Genomic DNA, 27,530 nt, shown 5'->3' with positions numbered 1-27,530 from the left:
TGACTCGCTCCCACCAGTAAACCCCTCCAGCTGTTGTCGTATCTAACTCTTGAGTTTTCACAAGAAAATCAAAGACATAAGGCCGTATTTCATGGGACACAGCGTGTTCTTCTGTGTTGTTTAAGCTGATATAGGCTGGCTGAAGAGATGCACAATGTTTTTGTTGTTTTGTGTCAATGTTTATTGTCAATCTGTGAATTTATTTAACATGTGAATGCATCTCTAGGCCCAAAGTTGTTGTAGAGACACTTGCTCCTTTCAGCCTCCCTTGGGATTCCCAGCTTTAATTACCTCCTGCATGTGCTTCTGAAGTCATTTCCCAAAGTTTTTTTACTTTCTGCCCATTTAATTTTCTAGGTATGTGTGAGTGTGTGGTGTCTTACCTCCTTATTGTGAGGTGGTCTGATTACTTTTCCACTTGTCTGGCATTCTTGTATTGAAAGTCATACTGTTTAACACATTGTGGTTTGGTTGTGGTTGTTTCGTGTGTGCACATCTAAACCTGAGCTGGTTGCTGCCTGCTTACTTTTGTGCAGATGGATGCATTTGTGAATGAGCTCAGCGCATGTTGTGACTTTGGCGTAACCACAACCTGAATGCTGGTGCATTACAGGGGGGAGACAATAAAATATCAAACAATATATAAATTCTCTAGCACAAAATATGTAGAATATGTTAGAAATTTAAGTGATGGAAAACAATTAGTAAAGTGTTTCCAGGACATGCTAGCTGTGAAGAAAAAAGATACTTGCACTTTATTGTGTATTCATACAGCATTTTGTCAAATTCTTTCAAGTGCTAGTTTATTTATCTTTTGTTTTTTCTTTTGTCTGCCCCCTGAAAGCTTGCTGTGGAGTTTGGTCACACTTTGCCATCAACTATTCACAAGGGTCACGGATTGCTTTAGAGGATTGTTCACATTGCTAACATGCGTCCTAGTTGAACTGATCATAAGTGGAAACTGTAAAATGTTTTTGGCTGCCATTACAGTGCATCCCCCCATGTTATCCCCTATTAATACAAATAAGCACATAGCTTTTAACAGAGACGAGTAAGAAGCATAACAAGCAGGTCTTTCACAAACATTAGGTTACTGAAATATCATTTAGACTTTAACACGTCTCTGATTCACTTGACAAGCATTTAAAAAAGAATTAATTGATAGGTTTTTTCCATCAAACCGGATGCTTTCTGGGTACAGTTTGCATGTTCTCCTCGTGTATACTTGGGTTCTCTCTTTCCATGCACTTTGGCTTCCTCCCACCGTCCAAAAGCATGTTAGGGTAATTGGTTACTCTAAATTTTCACTCTGTGAGCGTGAATAATGGGTTTTCTAGTGACGTGTCAAGATGTATCCACCCCTCTTGCCCACTATTTGCTGGGATCCAGCTTCCCTGTGACTCTGAACTGGACTAAGCAGTACAGAAAATTAATTGGGGGGGGGGGAAATTTTTGTTTTAATTGTTCTGGTTGAGGTTCATTAAAAGAAAACTGCTTTATTTGACAGAATCTGGACGTTTTTAGTTGATATCCAAATATATCTAAAGTTTAAATCCATCACTGAATCTGACCACAGTGATCAGACCTGGATCTTTTCTAAGTACATTCACACTCCGTTTGTTCGGGTCTTCCAGGACGCATGTCAGCAGCAGGTCTCAACAGACCCTCAGCACCAGACTTTTTGCAACAGCTTTCACTGTTTAACCTGAATCTTTATTTTTCCTGTAGCTGTCAGAGGGCTGCCTCATACAAACACCCAGGTAAACTTTGGAGACAAATCCTAAAATCTTAAAATCTCCCCACTGCGCTTCAACAGATCATCTGACTTGGTTAAATTCTGGATCATTCCTGTTACTAATGCTTCAATTGATGGTGGAAGGGAAACTGTAATTGTTGCTTCTGTGTGTAATACTGTTTGACCAATCACTGCTTTCCCTCTGATGATTTGGAATGATTTCAGGGCATCTTGTCCTTCTTTCTAGACTAGCTCCTGATGAAAGCATAAAATAAAGTCTGTCCACATGTCCTGTTTTCAGATTGCAGCTGTCACACCATTATCCTACAAGCACCTGAAGGAGGGCCAGTAAAAGGCAGCTGAGACTCCACAGCAACAGCGACCTTATTCAGCTGCTTTTGGGGTGCCAGCAAGAACCATCAGAAAGGAGGTGAAGCAGATGAGATAAAAGTCCCAAGAAACATAAAATGATGTGCGAGGTGGAGATTTAGAAACCATTTGACTGTCTCTTATCCATCTTCGTGTGCCCGTCCTACGCATGCCTGCAGAGCAGTGCCCTGCATATATATATATATATATATATTTTCTTTTTTAAATTGAAAGGCATGATTTTCTTTTCACTTTTTTTAACATTAGCTTACAGATAAGTAAATACATGGCTGCTGTGTCAGTAGCTCTTTACAACCATTTTAACAGTTCTATCCACCCCAAGAATGGCGCACCTGCATGAAAGAAGGCTCTAAAGCAGACTCCACTCATGTTCAGCCACAGTATTCTGCAAACATTTTCATTTTGTTGTCTACCATCTATAATTTGAGGTTATTTCAATTCATATTTTTGTGATTTTTCTTTACAATATTGTGTTTTAGAGAATATGCTCATCGACAGATTCAAATCAAGATGAAAAGTTACTGAATGTGTTTTCAGTCCATCTTAAATCAGCACGCAGACTGTTAGAACAGTTTTCGGGTTTACAAATGTTTATGTGGTTATGATTAAATTGTTAAATCATGTTGAATCTAGGTGTGAGAACGATTGATGGAGGCCACATTACTGCTCAGTCCAAAAATGTGTGTTTGTGTGTGTCTGTATTCGCTTGAATGATAGATTAAAAATTTTAATCCATCACTATGAGCATATTCCAGCATTGAAACATTGCTTGGAGCATGATGTAAATCTTCCAGCCTCAAAGGTCACTTAAGAGAGTCCAGTATAAGAAAATTAATATATGTGCTGTACTGTATATAGCTTAGAGATGTATTTTAGCATCTGCTCAAAGCCAAATAAGATGAGCTCAGTGCGATCAGATTGCGTCCACTTAAGTGTGACGTGAAAGCGACAAGCCTGTGTGTGTATGTGTGTGTAAATGTTATGGTTGAGAGTAGCCACAAATGCCTGTGTGTAATGAAGACCAGTTTTACTTGAACTTTGTTAATGTGGTTCAGTGAAATTTTCTGCACTAGTAAGAAAACTAGTGTCTTCATTCTGAATATTATCACTAAGGCACATGAATATAAGCCTGAACACACATGCACATATTGTTGGATAGATGAAGACAAGATATTACACAACCAGTAACCCACACATATTGTATGCATTTATGCACACATGCACTAAAGCCTAAATGAGGCGTTTATATTTCTTATATAGTGTCCATATTCAGTCTCATAAGCTGAAGTTGGAATTGAAAATAAACCAACTTCAGCTGTGCAGAGTCAGCTTAGCTGAAGCCACTGTGAGACTCTACACTCTGTTTTGGGTCAGATGTGCTGACCAGCAGGTTGACAGCATGTACTGTTTGGCCCTTTGTTTCTTATGTAACTTCTTATATGTAGTGCTTCATACATTCCATTCAAACATAACATGATTTCTGACACTTTTAGATAATTTTTTGAAATATGGTTTTCTTGTTTTCCCCACAAGCATATATTATCTAATTGGCATATTTATTATTATTATTATTTTTATGAAGTGTAATTTTACTCACAAATGTTATATTTTTATGACATGAATATTTTTTATTGTGCAGAATATTCAGCTTTGTGTTGGTTAAGTTGCCCTGTTGTACTCCATTTCTGATGTGAGCTCAATCAAATTCCATTTGAAAATCTTTAGAAAGTCAGGCAGCCCCTGTCCAATAAACTCCCAACTCTGCTAAATCAACCTAACGTAAATTCCATAATTAATGTTTTAACCCTGACATCAATCTGCCATAGCTGATCTAGTAGATGGGTAGAATGGAAAATGTTATAATACCATGATTGAGATTTAAGAATTTTGTTAAGTTATACTAAGCTGAAATTTATGCCATTAAGCATCATTTCTATTTAGTCATTTACTTTCAAGAAAGGGAATCCATTTTCTACTGTCTTGTCATCACCAGATGGCACCAAGTCAGAGATGCTGTTTGTGAAGAGGGGTTGCCTGCTTTGCTAAAATCAAGATAGTTGTAAGGGGTGTTGTAAATGCTATTTTCAGAGCTTATATGTTTGAATCTAATATTTTGCCTGTCTAAATGAAACATTAAAACGAATGGATTGTATTTTTAATGCAACCTTTTTCCAGCCACTTTTATAAGAAAATGAAAATGGAGAAAAAACAAAAAAGAACAGCAAGAGGCTCTGTGGTTGTGGACCTACCTGTGGAGGTGAACACCTTTAGGCACCTCAGGCAGGAACACTTTGTCGCCTCCAGCCTTTTAAGTCTCCAGCTTCAACACTCCAAACCTCTAAGCTGAATGTACCTCTTTGAAACTAGTGTATTCAAAATCTGAAGATTTTCTGTAATAAAGCAGAATGTTTTGAAGATACACAAATTGCCTTGTGATTTGTTAGACTAGTTTTTGTGTGCAGATCCTGTCTGATGCGAAGATCTCAATGTGTGTGTGTTTGAGCGAAAGAGTGAGCATGCAGCCACACTAAGCAGATGCTATGTAGTAATGAGATGGCTGAGAGGCTTAGCTGGATCAGCTGAGTGGCTGCGTATCAGGTCGTAGTATCTGCCTTTGCACTGGTCCATGTGTGGCCTCAAATCCAGAAATGTCAAACATGGAGAAGATTCATAGTTGTGTACATATACCATTCTCCTCGCTGTAGTCTGTAGAGTGTAATTCAATGCAGATCCATTCAAAGGAGTTGTGGGCTGGGCAGTGGGAACTTCAGCTGAGAAAGGCTCTGTGTGACAGTATTTACACAATGACACCCTTTCATATTTGTTCTGCTGTTAGAATGTGATGTGTATTAAGGGGTGAACTTCACATTGGCCAAACTTGTTGGCAGAGGGAGTGGTCTTTTTTTTTTTTTTCTTCAGATAACAATAGCTCTATTATCTGTCTGCATTTATATTAAAGCAGCATATAGAGTGAAGATGACAGCCAGACAGCCCAACAGTCCATCCTACATAGTGTTTTTAAAAAAAAAAAAAAAAAAAAGGCCAAAGAAGCATGAAGAAGTGTGATGTGAGCGGTAAAGGGAGGGAATTGGCAGCGTGTCAGCAGCAGACTCTTGAGCTCTACTCTGTGCAGAGCTGACGCACTAAAGCTCAGAAAGGGGAGGGGAAAGAGACAGGCAGCAGTGGCCAGATGGAGCTGTTTGTTTTGAAGTAGCTGACTGCTGCTGAAAGCAGGGCAGGCTGTCGGAACTGGTGTGTAATAGGGCAGAGGGGAAAAAAAGGACATCGCACCTTGTCAGGGCAACAACTGGTAAGCAAACTACTGCTTTCTGCTTGTGAAGACGCTGTACTGAAGCTGTATAGCTCAGTGTGAAGGCACTCTATGCAGGCGAAGGTCAGGAGGAGCCAGCAACAACCTCAGGGACGTGTCCCTTTGGGAACTTTAGACCTGCTGAGGAAAGTGGGTGTAAGTTTTTGTGTTGTAGGCTTATGTAAGCTTGCACTATGGAGGACTATATGACTGAAGAGGATGCAAGGCCTGAACTACAGTAAACAGTCCCGGGAACTGTGAGTTCTTCCAGCCTGATCTTGAGGAGTCAGACGGAGGGAATGGGCCCAGCCTCACTGCAGGAGGAGAGGGAGCCAGGCAAACCGTCCAAAGAAGAGATGGAGAGCTACCACTGCCTCCTGCAGGCTGGCTCCCAGCTGGAAAACACTCTGCAGCGTAAGTAACATGATGCTGACAGACCTCTTTTGGCTTGGATCACTACCAGACTTTTCAACAGTTCTTTGTCAATACAATTCTTCTCTACTATATTTCATAATGCTCCAACCCCCCCCCCCCCCCCCCCCTTTGTATTGTAGTGGATTTATTATTTATTATATAGCAGATAATTTTGTTTAATCTACAATGAGCATTCGTAACCCCTTACAACCATTCCAGGAAGAAACTGGAGAGCTGCACCTTAGGTTAGTCAGTATTATTGATGTGCCATTTTCTGCAGCTTTGCTCCAGCAGTGGGCTATTGCAGGGATTATGTCAGCTATTTTAAGCCACCACAGATGGATAGATTTTTATCCATAGGAATGGTTTGTACCCTGATTCTGATTTGTAGATCACTGGAACAATGATCAACGTAAAAAGTGTGCTATTACTGTCCAATGCGCTAAATGAAAAAATCGATTAATTGGCATTGATGATAGACACTGTCTGCAAGATGCCGTGTTAAATGACTGAGCTACGTTGCTAATGAGCTGCCACATAATGCCAAAGCATTTAGAGCAGAAAAAGAAAAAGCTTTTGTCTCTTAAACTGTTGAAGGCTTATTTTTTATGTAACTTAAAACTTGAAAGAAGAGGCAGGAAGACAGAAATAGCACTGGATGTGACCAGGGTGACATCCTACTGGGGAGAATGTGATTACTTGAGGATCTTGGCATCCTTAAGTTATTATGTCATAAATGGGCATTTGCCTCTTTACAGCTTAGGTTCTTTGTGCCTGATTTGAGGTAGATGGAAAACAGACAGCAGGGGAAAGCCAGTCTTGATGTGAAATTTTGAACTTTGCACTTTTGATTTATCCTAATCTGCTTACAAATGGTGCCGTGGTGAACGTACGTAGGAATAAACTGCTGGATCAGTTACCACACTTTTATGTAGCTTGCAGATTAGCATTTTTAGAAACTGTCTTTCCTGCTTCAATTCACTTTATTTTCAAAAATATCTGTACTTAAATGTATTTGACGCAATATGACAACAAACTTGTTTACTTAAATTGCTGAAAACACCTTGAAAGAAAATGTACTATCATCATTACAGCTTAAACTGAGTCATCTGAACAGTTTTTAAAGCTTTAACTTTGACACTTCACACCCTTTTATGGTTTCAACTTCAAGTTACATCAGAGCTGCTGAAAGTGTTTCCATATAGATTATAGGCTCCCACCCTAGATTACAAATAGGTTTTACTGGCATTGTACTTGTGTCATGTTTGCATTTTCAGCATGAAAAAGGGGGATTTCTTTCTGCAGATAAATGTCTTAGGAAGTTGCAGGAAAAATGATCAATAACACTTAATAAATTAACAGGACAAACAACATGTTCTTGGATCCATGGCAGATACAATAGATCACATATAACAGGCAAACATCACTCTTAGATTAGCTGAAAATAACACCATTACAGTGTCCAAAATTCATGTAAAATACACCATGATATTCGGTATGGGACCGAGGTCTTCAGAGTGAAAATGAAAAGCATCAGCTTGCCTTTCCAAAGGACATTCTACACTATTGTACAGGGTTCAATATTTAGGTTTTTCGGGTCAAAAATCAATCTAGCTTTCATGTATCCCAGTGGGTTGAAAACCCAATTTTCTTCCACCAGAATCCTGCCACCAACCAGTCTAATCCCCTAAGCGTTTAAAGCTTCATTTAGCAAAACCTTCATGCCCTAAAAGCAGTGTGAGGCTCGCCCTGCGTTTTTGTGAACATGTTTGCATGTGTAAGAGGGGATTTTTTTTTTGCCTTCCAAGGGATTATATGTCTGTTTTTTGGGTATCTATGATATGATGAGTTCATGTGTATGTGCGCTGCACATTTAATGCTAACATGGATAATATTCAATAATATTTACTATGTGAACAAGCTGTGGTCACATCACAATGTAAATGCCGGCCAGTCACCCACTGGCCGGCATTTACTACATTTTTTCTTGTTTAAACACCCTCAATATATAAATCACATCTTCTAACTCCAACCAAATGGTGTCTCCATACATCCCCATTCGATCAGTATGCACAGATTTCTTCTCTGGCATCTCTCTAGATTGATCATCATCAAAACTGTTAAGGATTCTGTTATGAAACTGGTATAAATAAGTATCATTGTTTGGGCAACAGAGATAAGCTTCCTGCTGTCCGCTGTGTAAGCAGACTGAAGGGATTGGTCTGAGTCAAATCTCTGTTTCCATCCACAATGGGAAACAATTCTCTTTCTATGTTTGTAAGATCAGAAGGTAATCAGAGTTTATTTGACTCTCATTTGTACACACTGCCCTGCCTTTTACCTGGAGAGGTCATGATGCATGTCCAAACATGTATTGGAAGAAACAAGTTCCAAAAAGCTCTCTGATGCTCGTGTTTTGGATTTTATTGTGGATTATCTGCTGTAATTTATTTTATGTTAAATAGGGCTTGATGGTGTTATCTGCTTCTCCTTGAGTTCTCAGACTTAAACTGCATTTACCCCAGTTAAAACAGTCTTTAACACTCCACCAACCCATGAATGGAAGATGTGTCCTGATCAGAATGCTTCCTGCAGCTGCTATTGATGAGTAAAGCTATTCAACTGTGACGGTAACTTTATCCTAGATCTGACTGCAGACGTTCCAGCCGTTGGTGATGGTGTGGCCTGGCTTGGCTCAGCTCATCTCTGTTACAGGCACGCATCAATTATTTAGCAGGTAGCAGTTCAGCTCATTACCTGGTGCCTGACACACAGGATTACTGCACTTGGTTAATGGAAAAGAACACCTATGTTGGCTTCCCTCTTTGTTTTGTTTTCTTCATCTTTTTTTTCTGACTGTTATTTTTTTCTACATGCTCTAATTAATTATCAAGATCCCTCTCCTCATTATGGATGATGAAACTCATAAAAGAAAAATAGGTCCGTGACTGTTTCACTGTTAAGTCAATTATAGTTAACTTTTTTTGTTGAATTTTAAAGACAGAAAATTATCACTGGCAACTAAAGGTGTAGAAGGCTTAGTAACCCTAAAGTAAAGGCAAAAAGGTTAACCTTATCAACTTACTCTGAGGGGTTTTAATTATGTATCTATTGAACTTAATTACACAATATGTTGCATTATAGAATAAATTTGTTATTGTAATTAGTGTAACAGAGTTAAATTTTGTTACTTGCCATCGGGGGTCAAACTGTACTCTCTCTGTGTGGGTTTGCATGTTCTTTACTTGTATGTGTGGGTTCTCTCTGGGTACACCGGCTTCTTGATTGTTTGTCTCTCTGTGTTGGCTCTGTGATGGATTGGCAGCATGTCCAGGCAGTACCCTGTCTCTCACCTGGCAATGGCTTGGATAGGCTCCAGCCTCTGGCAGATCTGCACTAGAATAAGCTGGTATATGTATGGATGTCTTTTTTTAAATTTCTTGTTGTATTTATTTGCAGTGCGTCCAGAACATCTTGATGGATTTGTCACTTCTGCACAATAAACATAATATATATTTGATGTAGGCTAAATATGTTTACAAAGTGGTGATTTGTGCAGTCACCTCACAAAATCAAAGTTCTCATTGTTCCTGTATGAGTTTTGGACAGGTTTCTCTGAAACTCCAGAATCATGCTTATTAGATCATGATAGTCTATTTTAAATTGACTGTCGGTGTGACTGAGAGTGGCTGCATGTCTCTCTTGTAGCTGCTGGAAAGAGCTCCAGCTCTCTGTAACGCTGCATTAATAAAAGGTGGTGTACAATATAGTGTGTTTTTTAAGGTTTGTCGTGTAATGGGCACACAACCCGAAAAAGATGTCTGCAAATCAAAGTGCAGAAAAGGCTCCAGAAAGGTTGCTCCAGCATGTAGTCGGATAAAATCACCATAACTTAAACTTTGGTTAATTTTTAACCTAATTTGAAAAGAAAACAAATGCAACCTTCTGCCTACAAATGGGAGTTTTTGCTTTTATTTCTTTATGGTGTACAAAGGATGTTCTCATTTCTGGAACCATTCTAGCTCCTTGATTTATTAGTTAAAAAAAAAAAAAAAAGAAGAAAAGAAATCAGAACACATCGTCTGTCTTGTGATTGGCTACATTAACAGGTACATGTACCGGTACACATGTAATACTCTTCTTCTGTTGGTCATTTTAGTGTGGTAGCTAAAATGTTCAGTTTGTTCCTCAGCTGGAACTTTATTTTCTTTATCCTTTCTATGTATGTCAACAATTAAACGTATTGGGTGCACTTTAAAATAAATTGAACAAATGTTAACAGGCATAACATGAATCACAACTTGCTTGCTGTCTGTACATTTGACTGAATTATCCTGGTACACCAATATCCAGATGAAACTCTTCCATTCTGCATCAATTTCTGTACAAAAGACTAATCAATCAGACACACAAGTAGAAAATAAATGTTTAAAATAAATGGTTGAAATATTCATTTTAAATTACAAGACCTCTCACTCTGTTGTATATTAAAGCATCTTTATGAGCATTTGGAGACTCAAGGTTCTTGGAAGATGTTCTTCCATCATTGACACCTTTTCCTCCAGATTTTCCTTGAATCATTTTTGGCAAAAATATTAAAGTTCTTTCAGATTGGATGTTGAGCATCAGTACATAAACATGTCTGTCTATAGAAAGTTAATAGCTGGTGACTTCAAGTTTTTCACAGTTTGTCTGAAAACACTGCAGTGATTTCTTAGCTTTATTGATAAGGACACCGTCTTTTTGAAATGCTCCACTCTGGAAAAAGGTCTTATCGCAATGTTCTTTCTTGGCATTCTTTTTGAAGAAAAGTATCCCCATTGGATGATTTCCCCATGTCCATGTATTGAAAGTAGAGATGTTACTGTAGTGATGTCCAGTGGTCAGTTTCACTTCACATGATACTTAATCTGTGAAATTTCCAGTAGATTGTTCTTTGGGGGGCAAAGGCGTGCCAGTACAGATTACCCCATCTTTCCAAAGGAACTCTGGATTCAATATATTTTTTCAAACTTCTCCCTAAGTGTCTCATCACACTCACGTTTCACGGTTATGATTCTCTCATCTTCATGGTTTTATCCTTGATTTTTGGCTCTCTCACTCAGCACCACTCATGACACCTTATTCAGTCAGATATGGCTGCCTGATTAATTCACTGTAGGCCAAAGTTTCTCAATGAACACAAACAGAAGTAGAATATATAATACTTCATTATATGAAACATAAAAAAATCTAATAATAATAATAAAAAACCCTTCAGTTTTTGTCATAAAAGTGCAATAATGGTACATGCAGTGTACAACCGTAAAGCTAAAATGAACAAACAAAACCAAACATATACAATTCTAAAAGAAATGTGACAGCACAAAATACCCTAATTCTAACATCCATCTTGATAAGTAGGCCACTTTTTTTTTCTTTTTTTTAAATGTTCAGTGCATTCCTCTGATTTACTGTGAAATTTGCATGATCTTTCAGAGGTAACTGTTCCTGTTAGTATGAAGGAGGTGGGAGGCTACATAGAGAAACAGGTGGCGTATCTGTCCGGTAAGTCGTTTCTTAACTTTATCGGTCAATTTCTTTAATACAGGCCTAATCTAAGATGATGCTTAATTTTTGATCAATTGATTATTATTATTTTACAGGGGGCCGTGGTGAAGACTCAAGTGTCATCATCACCCTGCCAGAGTGCTCAGCATTCACTGATATTCCAGAGGAAGCTTTAGCCAAAGTTTTTACATACCTCACACTCATCCCTCGGTGTGTCCTCGCTCTTTTAGTCCTGTTGTGTCTCTCTGTTTCTGCACTGCACCAAAAGCTCATATTCTGAGCACAGGGAGTCAGGCTTGAACATCCTACTGATGTCCTCTGTGCCATAACTTCACTCTCCCTTTAGTTTGTTTCATCAATTTAACAGCCGAATCCTTAAATCATATGATGACATGGAATCATTTTGAGCAGTAATTTATTTAGTATTATTAATGTTTTCTTACTTTTTGTGTCCAATCACAAAATACCCAAAAGCACTAATTCCACAATTATTGCATACTGCTATATAAATGTTATCTATGTGTTTACTCTCAGAACAAGGCAACCAGGAGTCAAATTCATCATCATTTTAGACCGAAGACTGGATACGTGGGCATCTATTAAAACTGCCCTTGCAAGGATAGCTGTAAGTTGTGTTTTTCTTGCAGTTAAAACTATTGTAATCCTAACCGATATGGATGGATAGTGTAGACATCATGTCTGAAACAGCTGGCTTTTCATGGTATTTCATGAGGTTATTACAATGTCAAATATCTGCTATCCATGGTACTGAAAACCCAAATGATCCCAAAGAGCAGCATTAAATTCAGATTGATATTTCAATTTAATAATCCAGACTTCAAAGCAGTGCAGAGTTTTAATCAGAGCTGGATGTCCCGGTGCAAACTGCTGGAAATGCATGAGTAAGCATAAACTGTGTAATGACGCGGGATGCTCGATGGAGATGAGAAGAGGATGAGGAAGGTGGGCGGGAGGGGAAACATTGCAGTAAAGGCTGCCTGCCACCCTCCATCTGAGAGGCAGCAGCGCTGCGGCTGTTGTCAGGAGGTCGGAGGCAGCCGCAGATCTACCCAGCTTGGCACCGACTTACAGTGGCTGGCTGGAAACTTACGCTAAAAAGACATGGCTTCTGACACCATGAGCGATTGCTTTTACCGCCGAGGGATGCCGAGGATCCGCAAGAGCCCGGTAACTAGCTCTTTGCAGTAGATTAATGGCGTGAAGAGTTTGGAGTGAAGTTTTTGGGTGGGCAGGACGAATGCGGCACGAGCGCACTGCGGTGCGGAACACGCTTTTTGCTTAGTCATGCAATTGGCTGCGCGCGAGCCCCTGGGCGAAACCCACACTTAAGACTTTTCCGACTATCAGGAAACAGGAAGGTCGAGGCAGGAGAAATGAATGTCAGGTTATACGTTTATTAGGCTAAACGTGCTGCAGAGCTTGTTTTGCAGCACTTAAATAAGATCACTATTATTTTCAACTTGAAGGTGGTTTTAGATAAAATGTCAATGGAGTCTTTTTTTTTTTTTTTTTTTTTTTTTAAACTCTATGAATTACTACTCTGTATGTCATAGTAGTTATTCACCGCTCCTGTTTCATCAAGGTTTGTATGCTGCTGTTATACAGCTGTTATGCCATGATGCAGATGCTGTGCAGAAAAGCCCATAAAGCCATGCAATGACCTGACTGTCTGAGGATGAATTGCATCAAATAATGTCGGTACAAAGTGGTGCAACTGAGTCTTTAATCCTTTAGACTGACAGTAGTCTTATCTCCAGAGTGACAGAGCAGAAGTCTCCTGCCAGATCTGGAGGATAAAAGCTTGTTAATGTTCTTTTTTCCCTCTTGTGCCCAGTCTCTTCCTGAGCCAGTATTCACAAAGTCTCTCGCTTCTCAGTGAGGATGAGCATATTGTTTTGATTTGATAGAAAAATCTCCTTTATAAGCATCTTTAGTGTAACACTGAGCATCTTCTCCCTAACCCAGGCTTCCTTTCCTGGGAACCTCCACCTGGTTTTGGTGCTCCGACCCACCAGTTTCTTCCACCGTACTGTCACAGATATTGGCTTCCGCTTCAGCCAAGACGACTTCATGCTTAAGATGCCAGTAAGGCAGCTCCTCCTCAGTTACCAAATATGTCTCACATCATGACAAGGTACAACTCATTCTTGTTACAAACCGGAGCTCCATGAGTCAAATATTGTTTGGTAAACTAGACAGAAAACACACATTGATTTCACAGTTTGATAAAAATGATTATAAAACAACAAACTGTTGGTATGATTTGTTAAATTCTGGCTCTGTAAATTAATGTTTGACTGCCAGACACTCTTTTCTCAAGTTCTTCTGCTTGCGTGGTAATGCCACTGACACATCCTGCTGTCTGCAGATGTTGGATTTTATCATATCTTCAGCTAACTGCACATCCTGTAGTCCAGCAGAGTAAAGCTTTTCTGTGAGGTTACAGGTTTGTCTGCATGTTTAGGTGGTGATGCTGAGCTCTGTCACAGACTTGCTTCGCTACATTGATGAGAACCAGCTGACGTCAGAATTTGGAGGCACACTGGACTACTGTCACAGTGACTGGATTGTTTTACGCACGGTAAACAGATTCAAACAGGGGTCAACTAATAATAGCAATAGATTGATTTTAGTTATCTTTCTGATAATCTCTATTATTCATAAAGTTATCGTCTTTCATAAAGCTGCAGCTTACTGTAATCTTTCATTTTCACTACAGGCTATAGAAAGTTTTGCTGTAACAGTCAAAGACATAGCTCAGATGCTACAGGGCTTTGGTACTGAGCTGGCAGAGACAGAGCTGCCTGATGAGGGGAAAGCCATTGAACGTCTTCTTGAGACTCACACTGAAAAGTACAGAAAACTCAAGGTGATGTTTTATGCAAACCTTATTTATTTCTGTTACCATAGTGATGTCAGACTGACATTTATGATGCAATTTCTGTTTGAAAGGATGCAATCAGGTCGGTTTCAAAGGAGGGTCGTCATCTGCTCTCCAGCCTGGAGACCACTGGGAAGGAAGATGATTCTCAGTGGGATGTGAAGCTGGACTGGGAGACAGTGCAGAGGTAGGATAGTGACTGCCATTAAATTGCATTCCTGTGAAACTCAACTGAGGATATTACCATAGAAAATAGGTGAGATCTCTGATTAAGTTCTTCCTATGCCTTTAGGCTTCTTGCCCAGCTCAGAGACATGGAGTCAGCTTTTGATGGCTTCTTTGAGAAGCATCATCTGAAACTCCATCAGTACCTGCAACTGCTCAGATACGAGCAAAGTTTTCAGGAGGTAATGATTTCATAAACTTCTGATATGAATTCATTATGCCTTTTGTCAATATGCATACTCCTCACAAGTACGTATCTTTTAATTTAGGACATCTCAAGAAATCCCCAAGGTTTGATTAAAATATTCAGTTTACGCCAAAAAGTCACTAAAACCACAACTAAAACTATGCAGCTACAAACTGCATTTCTTTCCGTTGGTTAATTTACATGTTGAGTGACAAACATCCATGTTTAGTCTGATTCCTTAGACTTTTGTTCATCTGTAATGTTTCTCGTGGAAAGAAATTTGCCTATTCCAAATACATGTAATGTCATCATTTTTCTCAATCAGTCAACCAACATACCAACTAACCTACCAGTCTGTCAGTCAGTCAGCAAACCAACTAACCAATCATCAATATTTATAAATAAAGGGTATGAGCTTTACATTCAAAACATGATGAATAAACAAACAAACAAAAAATACAAAATTTTTTTTTACCCAATAAATCCCCCAGATCACACACCCATGAATCACATATAAAACATACAACCCATGCACACTCATAACCACACACCCACACACATGTAGGCCTACATGAAATAATGTCTCTGGAAGAGCTAACCTGATTGGAGAAGAGTCACTGAAAACATGAAAGATGGTAAAGTTAAATAAAAAGAATAAAAACATCACAAATTAAAATAAATAAATATTAAATCCTATTATCTCGACTTAGTTTATAAAATATAATAAGATTAGAAAATGATTCTAGTAAAAAATATCAATCAAAGCTAAACATGTAAGTCTAAAGCTGCCTCTTAAAAATATCAACCCTCCCAGCTGCCCTCAGGTCAACAGGAGAGGACCATAATCACCTAAAGATACCGCCCTGGGAAGGTTGTTAGCTAAAAGCAAGTCTGATAAATACTTATAGGGCTAAAACCTTTAAGAACTAATACAATCAATTTAACATCAGTTTCAAAACACCCAGGGTATTAGAAGTAATAAAAGGAAAAACTGGAAGGGTTTTCATTATGCACATGACCCTTTTTGGCTAATCAGAGAGATGGCATCAAAAAATGCTCAGTCGTCACGTCCCTCTGACAGGGATACACACACTGATTTTGTATCTGGCCTTGTGGTGTTTATGAGTTTAATGTGGGAATATATGTGTTTTTATTTAGATAAACTTATGTCTGGAGCACCTCATGAGTCAGGAGAAGGAACTGTCCATAAATGTGAATACATTGGCTCAAACAGAGCAGGTGCTCAAAAAGCTGGACAGTGTGGAAGCCAATGCACAGGTCAGTGGTTTTGTAATTATACTTTCCCCGTCTGATGCTGTCTCTCTGCTACATTTGCAACAAACGCATATTAAACCTAGCCTTTTTGCATATGTTGATGCGCATTGTTTTAAATGATAGTTGTTTATATTAATTTACTGATTGCTGTAGGAGTTGTTCACCTATTTGCACTGAAAAAGTTTCAGATTCACCCTGAAATATAATTTGTCTTGGAAGATTCTTAAATGTTATTATATAACTGCAAGTCTAAAATGGACAGGAAAACTGACTTCCTTCTGCTTGTGTTTCTTTTTTGGTTCTATCAGGAGGTGATGTCTCGAGCCCAGATCATCATCCTCCACGGACACCAGCTATCGGCTGGTCATCACTATGCTATGGCTCTCATTATGCAACGCTGCAACGAGCTTCGCCACCACTGTGATACACTCTCTGCTGCTCTCAAGACCAAACACTCTCTTCTTCTGCAAACACACCAGCTGCTGCTTTGTCTTGAACAGGTAAGCATATGCATCCATTTATTTACAATAGAACAAGGACATGCATGTCTTATATCTGTCTGATACTCATGTGATCTTTGCCTTCAGGCCCAAACTTGGTGTGACAATGGAGCATATATGTTGGCCAATCAGCTTGTCGATAAGTTCCACAATAAAGAAGGGGCCCAGGTTGCTTTGAAGGACATTGAGAAGTTTCTGGAAGGGGCGCCCTCCCTGCTGAGCTCAGGCCTTGAGATCCTGGCTATTGAATATGAGGCCATCATCACACCTGATCTACAGGTCAGCTACTATAACCTTAAAAACAATATTGAAAGCAACCAACATATTCTTTTTCCTATTTATTCATCATCATTAAGCTATTTATTATTAATTTGCTCAAACCGATGTGTCTGTTAAGTGCCCTGAGATGTCATTTTTGTGAAGTGGTGCTATACTAATAAAGATGAATTGAAATGAATTCACAATTTGTAACTTTGGACAGTTTAGAAATCAGCCTCTGGATGGAACGAACGATACATTTGTGTGCCAATGTTCTTCCTCCTTCATGCTTTCTCTTTTTGTGTGTGTGTGACTCTGTTAGGTCCAGATTGGGAAAACATTAGAAAAGCATGCAGCAGTGCAGCAGATGATCCAGAACAGGCAGGCAAGCCTCAGGAAGCTGGCTGATAAACATGTGCGACCAATCCAGCTGGTGGCCCCCAGACCTGAAAATCCACCGCGCTCCAAATCCCCGCTCTTCTCTCCCAAGCATGGTATGGCACACACACTGATGCGTGTATTAAAAAGACAGACCCAATAAAATAAATAGTACATCACCTCATTTATGCAGTGTTATGTCAAAAGTAATGATGTTTGTAACAATGGATTGTTTTAGGTAAGCTGCCCCAGATTTGCAGCTTATGTATTTTATGCATCAAATATCTTTTGCTGTCCTCCCTCCTATCTTAAGTGGCATCATACCCTTCCTCCCCCCAACATGTTTCCTTAAGAGACCATGGTTAAATGATCACATCACATGGTCCCACTGTGTAGCGCCAAGAGTTTCCCTGAATGGCCTTTGGGGTTTGCACGCTGCCTTTGCACACATGCTTGAAGAAGGGTAGACAGTATAATAAGTCTACTGGGAAAATCGACTGCTTCGCTATAGCTATAGAAGCTTATGTGGATCATATAAGTTAAAGGACTTTTTAAAATCTCCCTTTACACCACAGGGGAGGCTTGCAAAGCTTTATAGTAGTATCTAATTAGAACTGAATGTAATTTCTGTTGTGGAGGTCTTTTGTTCCAATAAAGTTCTTCATCCATTAGATGTGGAACTTTTGAGCCTTTTTTTTCCCACTTTCATTCATGTCTTTACAGTTTTGTTCTCTATAATATTAATCAATGGTAATGAGAGTAATAAAAAGAAAGTGGGACTGATTATAAACCCACTGAGCCTTCTTTGATGCATTGAACACAAGCCAGTTTTGAATAGTGCCGGTCTACGTGCGCATATTTGCATTTTCACATACAGACACAGCAGTAATAAATACACCATGCAAAACCAAAACACTCAGATGAGCTAAAATCATTATATAAGGATCCAACTGGACATTAACATAACTGCCAAACACTGCCTGAGCTCTGTCCTGTTTTATATGGCTTATTGTTATTACTGATTACCAAAAATGTCCTCCCTTTATTATTATTGTTATTATTCAATTATTGAGCAATCAAAGAAGTCCAGAGCAGAGCCAATAAGTCTGTTTGAGGCTGCTATATGATACTCTGTCATAAAACATTTACGTGTTAGATTAGCAGAGGGAACTTAAATTAGTCATTCTTTCAGTACTCTTCCTGAGTGCATATGGAAATTGACTGTATGCAAATTACACTCATACTTCTTGCTGATATTACAGGTGATGGTTTGAAGTTCACATTCGATATTTCTCTTCCTGGGAAGAAAGCATCCAGAAAGAGTCCTAACCCTAGAAAAGTAAGCAAAGTTTATTTCTACTTTCACAGCTTCACAGAGATCTCAACATGTTTATGACCTCATAATGTAATGGTCTTGACCTTGGGGGTGTGTATGCTTAGATAGAGGTGATTCATGACTACCAGGAGAGCCGAAGCTGTGTGTCATACAGTCTGGATGGAGATGACAGCCCGGATCTCTTGAAGCGGTGAGAAGGAGGAGGCATCCGTCCACCCATCTGTCTGTCCTCAGTGCTGCTTTTGATGTTGTTTACTCTGTGATTCTCTTTGCTCAGTGCTAATGATGCCCTCTGGCACTCTCTTTTTTTCTTTTGTCTGTCTGTGTTTGTGTGCATGTTTGCGTCACAGTCATGTGATGAGGGAACTCATAGAAACAGAAAGAATATATGTGGAGGAGCTGCTTTCAGTTCTACTGGTAAAAAAATTACTAATATTCTTCTACAGAATTCAGATATGTTAGAATTTAGACAAGAGTTGCATGTGTTTGTGGTCTAAATTGATTCTTAAGTTTATCTTTGATGAATATTTGATCAAATTTTGCATAAATCATATCGTATTGTCATAAATAATGTAGGGTTACAGGGCTGAAATGGACAACCCAGCTCTGTCGGGGCTTCTGCCCCCAATACTTCGCAGTAAGAAAGACATTCTCTTTGGAAACATACCTGAGATCTACAACTTTCACAGCAGGCAAGTTATTAATGACTCACTACACAAAGAAACCCATTGGAATGTAAAAACACAGGACTGGCTAAACATCCTAGGTTTTAGTAGCTTGAAATAAAGTTAATTATTTATTACCTTCTTTTTAATGTGCTGATATCAAAAGGAAGCCTGGTTATAATGTTCTCACTTACATAGATATCAACTCTTAGCTTAAGTCAAATTATTTGGTGTTGCATCTTACCTGCTGGCTTTAGGCTCAGTTTATAAAGCTAATGAAATTGTTAGCACTAGAATTAAGTGATGCGAGAGATATTGATAACTGCTGTGGTGTCTGTTGAGTGATTTTATGATTAGAGTTACTGTTGTAGTAAGGTTGAAGCTTTCCAAGCTACTGTATGGACTGAAATTTGGGTTTGTTTTAACCACTTTCTTTGGCTTATGAGATGTAATTCTTGGGGTTTAGGGTTTTTCTTCAGGACCTGGAAGGATGTGTTGAAGCTCCCGAAGGTGTGGGAGCCCGTTTTCTTGAGCGGGTGAGATAATGGATGTTTATCTCATTTTGACTCTGTGCTTTGGTTAAATGTGCATCGTTTACAAGTAAATTCCCAATATTCAGAAGAGATTCCTCTGTCCCATCTATGCAGAAAGAAAATTTCCAAATGTATGAGTGCTACTGTCAGAACAAGCCACGCTCTGAAGCACTGTGGAGGCAGTTCTCAGACTGCACCTTCTTCCAGGTTAATTTTGCAATATTTTAAAAAATATTTTTTAGCATCGTCACTCTTTTGCGTTCTGTGAGAGTATTTTGGTTATTTAAACTACTGAAATATTTGAATATTCCTTAAATCTCTCCTTTATTCAACCTAATAAAACCTCATTTTGATTATAAATCTGTTTTCCAAGACTGACCTGGCCAAGAGGGCACAAAAAACACATATAATCAGTAATGGATCTGTAGCCTAGAATGGATGAGTGTCCTGTTTATTCTGGATTTTAGACATAGAGGTTGAGAGATATAGTGGAGCTAAGCCAAGAATAGCTTAATATTAAAATATCAGCCAGTACAAAAGCTTCTACACAGAGACAGTCATTTAGCAGTAGCATACCAAATGCAGTGATGTGTGGGATTTCCACAGCCAGTAAGGAAACAATGGTACCTAGTATTGACTTTCTTAAGATATTTTTTAGTAGCATTCTAAAACAGCACAGCGCCATAATCCATCAGAGATTTAAAAATATCTGATAACAAATTGGATTGGATTTATTCCTAAAAAGTAACCCAATTTGACTCCATCGGATTAAAGATTTTCAATATGTTTTTGTAATACAAACTGCAATGAATTGTAATATCTAAATACTTGTAGGAGCATGTGGTTCAAGTTCAACCCATTGAGTCAAGGTGTTGAACTTGCTGTGATTTTTTTTTTTATTGACAAGTTCAACATTTTTATTGACAAATTCAACATACAGTGTGGCTGAATTTGTCTTCTGTGTGCAGGAGTGTCAACGAAAGCTGCACCACAAACTAGGCCTGGATTCATACCTGTTGAAACCAGTACAGCGACTTACCAAATACCAGCTGCTTCTAAAGGTATAGCTTGGAGACTAACATTGTATTTCCCTCTTTTTTTCTTTTTTTTTTAACCATTTTTTGTTATTTATTTTTGTCTTCAGTGAGCAAGACTGCTGTATCTGTGATTTGTTTGTGGATTTGACACATTTTCTACATTGGTGTGTTCCCAGGAACTGCTAAAATACAGCACAGATAATGAGGGAACCTCTGAGCTGCAGGGGGCGCTGGCAGCCATGTTGGACCTGCTCAAATCAGTCAATGACTCCATGCATCAGATTGCCATCACAGGATATGAGGTGAACAAAATATTTTATTGTTTTATTTCACTTTTTGAATACCTCAACTTTAAGTAATTTGATAATAACTGTATTCACTAAGTATATTTACATAAAGCAGTAAACAACCAACTTTCCTCATCTGCAGGGTGACATCTGTGAGCTGGGCCGGGTACTGATGCAGGGTTCTTTTAGTGTGTGGATCAGCCATAAGAGAGGTCCCACACGCATGAAGGAGTTGGCTCGCTTCAAGCCGATGCAGAGACACCTCTTTTTGTATGAAAGAGCTCTGCTGTTGTGCAAACGAAGGGAGGAGCATGGAGACGGCAACGACAAGACACCCTCATACAGCTTCAAGCACTGTCTCAAGGTTGGTCTGCAGCTTCATTTAAATATAAACTGATGTTTTACATGCAGATATAAATATATATGCTCACAAGATACCTCATCACGGTAATACGAACGGTTTAGTGTCCTATCCAAGGAAAGTTCAGCACAGGGTGGAGAATAGAAAACACAAAGCTTTTACTGCCACCCTGCTTTTGAGCCACAACCATCACCAATCATTAGTTAACAGAAATGAATCTTTGTTACATCTTCAACCTTACTCACATTCTAGTATTTATTACTCTGATTGCTAAATGTAAAATGTCCCAGTATTTAATAGGATGGATGTCGTCTGCAGCAGGGTGTCAAGAATCCATTCATAGCACAGCTAGCTAAAACTTCTGCATGTCCCATTTCTCTGTAAACACCTCTGTCACACTTCATCCTCTGCCTGATGGGTCTCTGACTTGACAGCTGAAGTTGTAACAATAGTGTGTAAGAGAGAGATGGAATAAAGGAACACAGTGCGCCAGACACAGTTATTGTTGTTCTGGCTTTGACTCCACAGTATCTACATGCCTCTAAAAAGCACAGAATAGGATGGGAGATTTCTTTGCAATGCTATAGCAAAATCTTCTATGTGGCCACAAATTAGAAATCCACAAATGCTAGCCAGTTTATCTTTTAATCCTTTTGATACCAAAAACAGCAAGTCTGAGTTTAGTTTTTATCCTACAATCCAAGATTTTGGTTTCTAAACTTCCCTCCTTATAACTCCCTTTAATCTCAATCACATTTAATAAATCTTACAACAACTCAGCTTTCAAAATACCAAGAAAGATTTCCTTGTGCAAATCCTTTGTCAGTTTTTGGACACAAAATTATTCCATATTATTTTAGAGATTATGAATGATTTTAAATCCTAAAAGTTGAGAAAATAAGGCTGATGTTTCATTTAGATTTGTAAATGATGAATGATTCAAATATATTCACTTATTATCCTTCAGTGTCACAAACATGATCACTTTATTATTTGCAGGAGACCGAGTTAATATCATGATCAGTGTTGCTTACTTCTAGCACCCTCAAGCTGCTCAGATTCTTTTATTGTATGCGTTGACTTGCGGGATGTTGCATCTGCTGTCATTCCAGCAGCTGCAGCTGTTGATTTATTATTGAGGATGTTGGAAGGAAGCAGTCACACAGCTGAGGTGTGTGAGAACAAATGTTAAGATGGGACAGATGTGTTGCATGATGTAACTGATGTGTTGTTTATCATCTTAACGCTGTGCTGTGTGTGTGTGTGTGTGGGTCTCTCGGCAGATGACTGCTGTGGGGATAACGGAGAACGTCAAGGGAGATGTGAAGAAGTTTGAGATCTGGTACAGTGGAAGGGAGGAGGTTTATGTTGTTCAAGTAAGAAGTTTCTTATTTTCACTGTAGATCTTTAGTCGTTTGAACTGGATATATTTGATTTTTTTGCCATTTTGAAGCTGAGATGCGACTTTAATTCACTAACTATTTAACAGACACAATTAATTGTGTAATCTAATATGAAAAGCCTTTCAGACGAAAGGCATCTATAAGTTAAATATATAAATATTTTGATCAAATACTTTTTTTTTTTTTTTTTTAATCTATCCTGTGTCTTTGGTCTGTCAGGCTCCTACAGTGGAGGTGAAGTTGGCTTGGCTCAATGAGCTCCGGAAAATTCTGACCAACCAGCAGAAGCTGCTCAGAGGTCTGTGAGAAACTTTATTTGATATGAGGAAAGACTCTAAGCACAAAATTCCCTCTTAACCTTCAGAGCTTTAACTGATTCTCACTGCCATATCCCTCATGAGACATGGTTGAAATTCCACAGCTTGTGGTGAGCCTTTGGGCTTAGAAGTCCTCACCATGGAATCAAGTGCTTTCTGTTGAAATAGCTAAAATCTCAGCTTGTTTCTCCTCACAACATCCTGCTTCTCTTCTTTTCACAGATGAAGCATATCAACATGGCCAAATGGCGGAACACATGCAGCTTTCTCCACCAATCGCTGAGAGGTCAGTAGTGCCAGCTATGAGCTCGGAGCATGACTGTAGGCTGACAAACATGCAAACACACAGGCGCTCGCAGACCTACAACATTTGCATTGTCATATGAGATCAAAGCTGACTATCAGCGTGTCAGCTCTGTGTGTGGTGGACTGTGACAACGGGCACAAGTCCCTCTCCTTTTGTGTTCACTCCTGTTTAGTTGCCTGTCCCCACTCCTCCCATCCCCTACCTGCAGGGGCATGCGTCCGTCCAGAAGGGTTCCCAGGGGCTGTCTGCCGGGGCTGGACTTTGTCTCGCTGTCAGCTGACGTGTTTCTGTGCCTGCGGTCTCGGAGCCCTCGTCCCTGGAGCCCCCGGCAACGGCCCCGGCCACGCCCCCGCCACTGCTCCCAGCGCCATTGACCTGCTGTAACGCTCAGTGGTAAACTCAGCCTCGCTTGCCTCACCATGGCATGAGGAGCGAAAACCCCAGACTGCTGTGTTTGCATACTGATCGTCAGCTGCAGCCTCCCTCTTTCTTTTATGGCCTCCATTTGTGGTTCATAACTGACCCCCGCTCTCCCCCTCTTACGTTCGTGTTTCAACAGCTCCTCCATGGCTTTCTAACATGGAACCAAAAGACTACTTCTTATTTCTGCATCTCAGATTTGCTGTTTTGCATGTAATGCAAAGAGAAAACTCGAAACGTTTTCGTTTCATTCCATGAGTTCGCCTCATTTCCTCATGATAGCTGGTTTTTTAAGATGGTGCTCGTTTTTTGAGATCTGATAAAGCGTTTTGTCTTAACATCCAGCAACAAACTGACCAAATTGCCAAATTTGGATCTTAATAAATCGAGACCAGCTCTTATCTTGTGTTGACACATGTTAACAGAGATGCTGTGACATAGTGTTTCAGTGGCCTGTAAGTTCTACTGAGAGGCTTGCAAATGGCTGCTGATTATTGTGTGCTGTCTGGCTGGTGACTGGTAGGTCATGACTGCGTGACAAACAGCAGGGCAGAGTTGTTCTTGGCACTGATCTGGGGCCAGTTTCACGTTATCCGTCAGACCCAGGAAGCTGACCTGAGGTTTTATGACTGAGGACAACATCTGTCCTGAGCACGACTAGCGATCTGTACTGTGTGTAACTGTGGGTGTTGTGTTGTGTTATTTTCTCAGCAAACAGCAGAGAGTGTCAGTGAGCTCAGAGGACACAGAGTCAGGACGGAGCAGTCCAGACCCCCAGCCACACTCCCCTAAACACCAGCACAATCGCAGGAGTGAGTAAAGCTCATCCTGAGACATTTATAATATAATCAAGTAGATACTTAGTAACTTAATAAACTAAATTTGTAGAGGAATTGATCCAAATCCAACTTGCTATGCACACTGTTGCACTGCTCTTTCTGATTTCATTCAGAATCGTAAACTAATGTAGATACTTGACTTTTCACCCTTAGCAGTTCAGGTGTACTTTGACCTGAAGAACCAGGTACATCGAGGACTTTGGGAGAAAAAGGGCCAGCTACTGAGATTAGCTTTTGATTCTGCGTTCTTAATAATTTCCCAGTAAGTGACTAAAGGGTCATTTTAATGTTGACATAGCTACTAAGTATCTACTTGGTGCTTTTTCAGGTGTTGTATTTTGGCAGATGTCCTTTTCACTACCTTTAAGAGCATGTCTGCGTCCCAGGTTGGCCCGGGGCTCATCATACAGTCGACATCTGCGAAGGTCTAGAGGAGTGGTCTGGAGGTCATGACGTCTTTCAACCATCTGACACAGAGGAGGAGGTTTTGGTGCAACTGGTGAGATCAAGCACTATCATATTTTAAATTCCCATATTCCTCTTTTTAAAACCATGGAAAAATAAATGATTTTCTAATAAAAAACATGATTATTTTATTGATTGTAGACGGTATTCTATCGTTGCTATAAACAACAGCCATACAATGGCGCTATGATTTGGCCCTCTACTGACAAAGCATTATTAATTCTGGTTTAATTTTTGTTTTACATTTACTTAGTGGCAGCCATTTCTGTTAATGTTGTTCCTGTGTGATAAATATACCTTATTATGTATTCCGTTGATGCACTGTCTATGTTTTTTTTTTTTTTTTTTTTTTTTTTTTATCTGTGTCAGTCTGCAGGGAGATACAGGGTTTTTGCTGACTGCCCCCCAAATGGACCAGGCAGCATCATCATTAGATGTGGAGATGTTATCCAACTACAATGTGAAGACAACAGGGGGTGCTGGTGAGTTTTTTTTTTTTTTTTTTTCCCATCAAACGTGAAGCCCAGTAAACTGTTTCAGTTGGTTTAATGACTCTCCATAAAATTAAAGCTAAAGTTGCTTTGGGAAAACGTATGTTAAAAGTAAAAGACTAAATCACCGCCTTGCAGAATGTGGCATAAATGCTGGCCATATGACAACCCTTATTTATCCTAAATGTTTCTATAATCTTCTCTTCTTTATCCTCACTTGCCATTTATCATCCTGGTGGAAAGGCTGGTGAAAAATCTGAGTCGGCGGCAGGAGGGCTTCATAGCTGCCGCTAGCCTGCAGCTGATTTTAGGAGACAGCGGTCGAGAACACTCCTGCAAACTAGGAGGTAAAGAAAATCAACGTGCTTCGATGTTGAGTCATGCTATTGCCTCACTTTGATCTTTTTCTTTAGAAGTCTGTGTTATTCTTGCAGACCCAGGCAACCTGAAGGTGAGAAAGCTGAGCTCCCCGTAGAGAAGAAAGCACAGTGTGAATTTAACGTTTACCTGCGGATGATGAGCAGACAGAAGGAACAGACTAAGTCACATCTATCTCATAGCTGATGCACATCAGCAGACCTCTCCTCGTTCCTCTGTGCATCTGCTTTCCTCGGCACCGTTCAGCTCATCAAAGAGAAGAAGGTGGAAAACTAAAAACATAAATTTTCTCCTTTAGCTTTCACTGATGGACCTCTTGAATGACTGATGACCTCCTGAATGAATGTTTTTGGATAGAAAGTGTTTGCAGGCAACAACACAAAGGTACACGAGCCGTTTAAGCCCTACAGAACAATCAGCCAGTGCTCCTGGATCTGGATCCTACTTGGTCTTCCTCTTTTCTGACTGAATGTCTATCTGGTCCCTTTGGCTCTGAATCTACAAGGCATACTGTCAGGATGAAGTCTGCCTTTGCAGCAGAGAGGCTCTTTTTTACGAACTATGCACTCTGCTTCCACATTGAGGTTACAGTATCTCAAAGTGATTTGTTGTGTGTTCCTGCTTGTTTTACTTTGTTCAGATGGATGGAAAACCAGGATTTTGCCTGAAACCTTTCTGAAACAGAAACTGTTGTACATATGAAACCATTTGTAATTATTATTGAATTTTTGTGTAATTGTTTGGCATTTTCCATTTTCCTTAAGGCGTCGCTCTTCTGTGCAGTCCGAGAGTTAAAATGCCAAAACGTGCCATGCCATAATGCCTTTGTTCTATTCCAGCTGTTTTTAAGAGTCTGTTGTAAATACTGTTTGCAAAATCGAATACTCTGTACTCGCTTTGAACTGACCTCACAAAAGAAAATCAACAGGCACTTTAATATGGTGGACGTACAATGTTAACTAAAACGCCACCTGAATGTGTTCTTTGCTTGCTGCTTTACCGCTCTTACTGTGTATCCGCCTCTCTTGCTGTGCAACTTTGTTTCCTCCTGAATGTATGATGTTGGGGAGGCAGGGGAGACATACCCCCTGCATGCAGACAGCGGCTGACACTTCAATGACTGCAATGCAAGACACAGAGGAACATGATGGAGATGGATGGCAACCTATTCCTCTGAGACAAATGAGTCACTGCAAAATACTGTCATTTTACCGCAGATCTGGTGTGAGCTGTCAGTCACAGCACAGGCGAGGTGGAGGGAGGCAGAGTGAGAGGAAAATTATGCTGCGTGTACTCAATCACTACAGAGGCAGATTGTTTCCTTCTCAACATTACTGCTAAGTTAATCTCTGCTTTCCCATTAAAAGGGATCATACAACCAAAATGAAGTGTATACCCTCTGTGTCGAACACTTAATTAAATATTGATCGTAGACTTATATGATTTACCACATCAAATTGAGGCGCTGTTCATAGGGCCGCTTTTGATACACTGTGTTTGATATGGAAATGAGCTTAGAAATGGGGAGGGGCCGTTGTGCACCACATATATCCGAAGTTGTTAATTT

The 27,530-nt window shown here is 39.6% G+C and overlaps 2 protein-coding genes across 5 annotated transcripts in view; both read left to right on the top strand.

The window, feature by feature from the left end:
- atp11c (ATPase phospholipid transporting 11C (ATP11C blood group)) overlaps nt 1-4,473 on the top strand; it is a 54,830-nt gene extending 50,357 nt beyond the window's left edge. For 2 of the 4 annotated variants that reach the window (XM_079249558.1, XM_079249555.1), the window contains one exon: nt 2,037-4,473. In XM_079249558.1, the coding sequence (XP_079105684.1) occupies nt 2,037-2,087 (51 nt within the window). In that variant the 3' untranslated portion in view covers nt 2,088-4,473. Of the gene's footprint in view, nt 1-1,728; nt 1,761-2,036 lie in introns of all 4 variants that reach the window. The other 2 variants (XM_079249556.1, XM_079249557.1) reach the window with 2 other exon arrangements.
- A 1,261-nt stretch (nt 4,474-5,734) lies between these two features.
- On the top strand, nt 5,735-26,072 carry mcf2a (MCF.2 cell line derived transforming sequence a; the record flags this gene model as incomplete). Its single annotated transcript, XM_079249559.1, has 30 exons — nt 5,735-5,849; nt 11,328-11,396; nt 11,495-11,609; nt 11,934-12,024; nt 13,386-13,505; nt 13,885-14,001; nt 14,140-14,289; nt 14,373-14,488; nt 14,594-14,708; nt 15,872-15,991; nt 16,297-16,488; nt 16,576-16,767; nt 17,069-17,240; nt 18,387-18,463; nt 18,565-18,650; nt 18,811-18,877; nt 19,037-19,152; nt 19,592-19,661; nt 19,773-19,865; nt 20,627-20,719; nt 20,872-20,997; nt 21,125-21,346; nt 22,627-22,719; nt 22,966-23,044; nt 23,286-23,349; nt 24,502-24,602; nt 25,016-25,128; nt 25,464-25,576; nt 25,829-25,932; nt 26,020-26,072. 30 exons carry the CDS (start codon nt 5,735-5,737, stop codon nt 26,058-26,060), a joined length of 3,342 nt encoding a protein of 1,113 aa, XP_079105685.1. The 3' UTR covers nt 26,061-26,072.
- Between the last annotated feature and the right edge of the window lie 1,458 nt (nt 26,073-27,530).

This window comes from Telmatherina bonti, assembly GCF_933228915.1.
Source record: "Telmatherina bonti genome assembly, chromosome: 12".
NCBI classification, from domain to species: domain Eukaryota; kingdom Metazoa; phylum Chordata; class Actinopteri; order Atheriniformes; family Telmatherinidae; genus Telmatherina; species Telmatherina bonti.
This window is presented reverse-complemented; position numbering and strand designations above follow the sequence as displayed.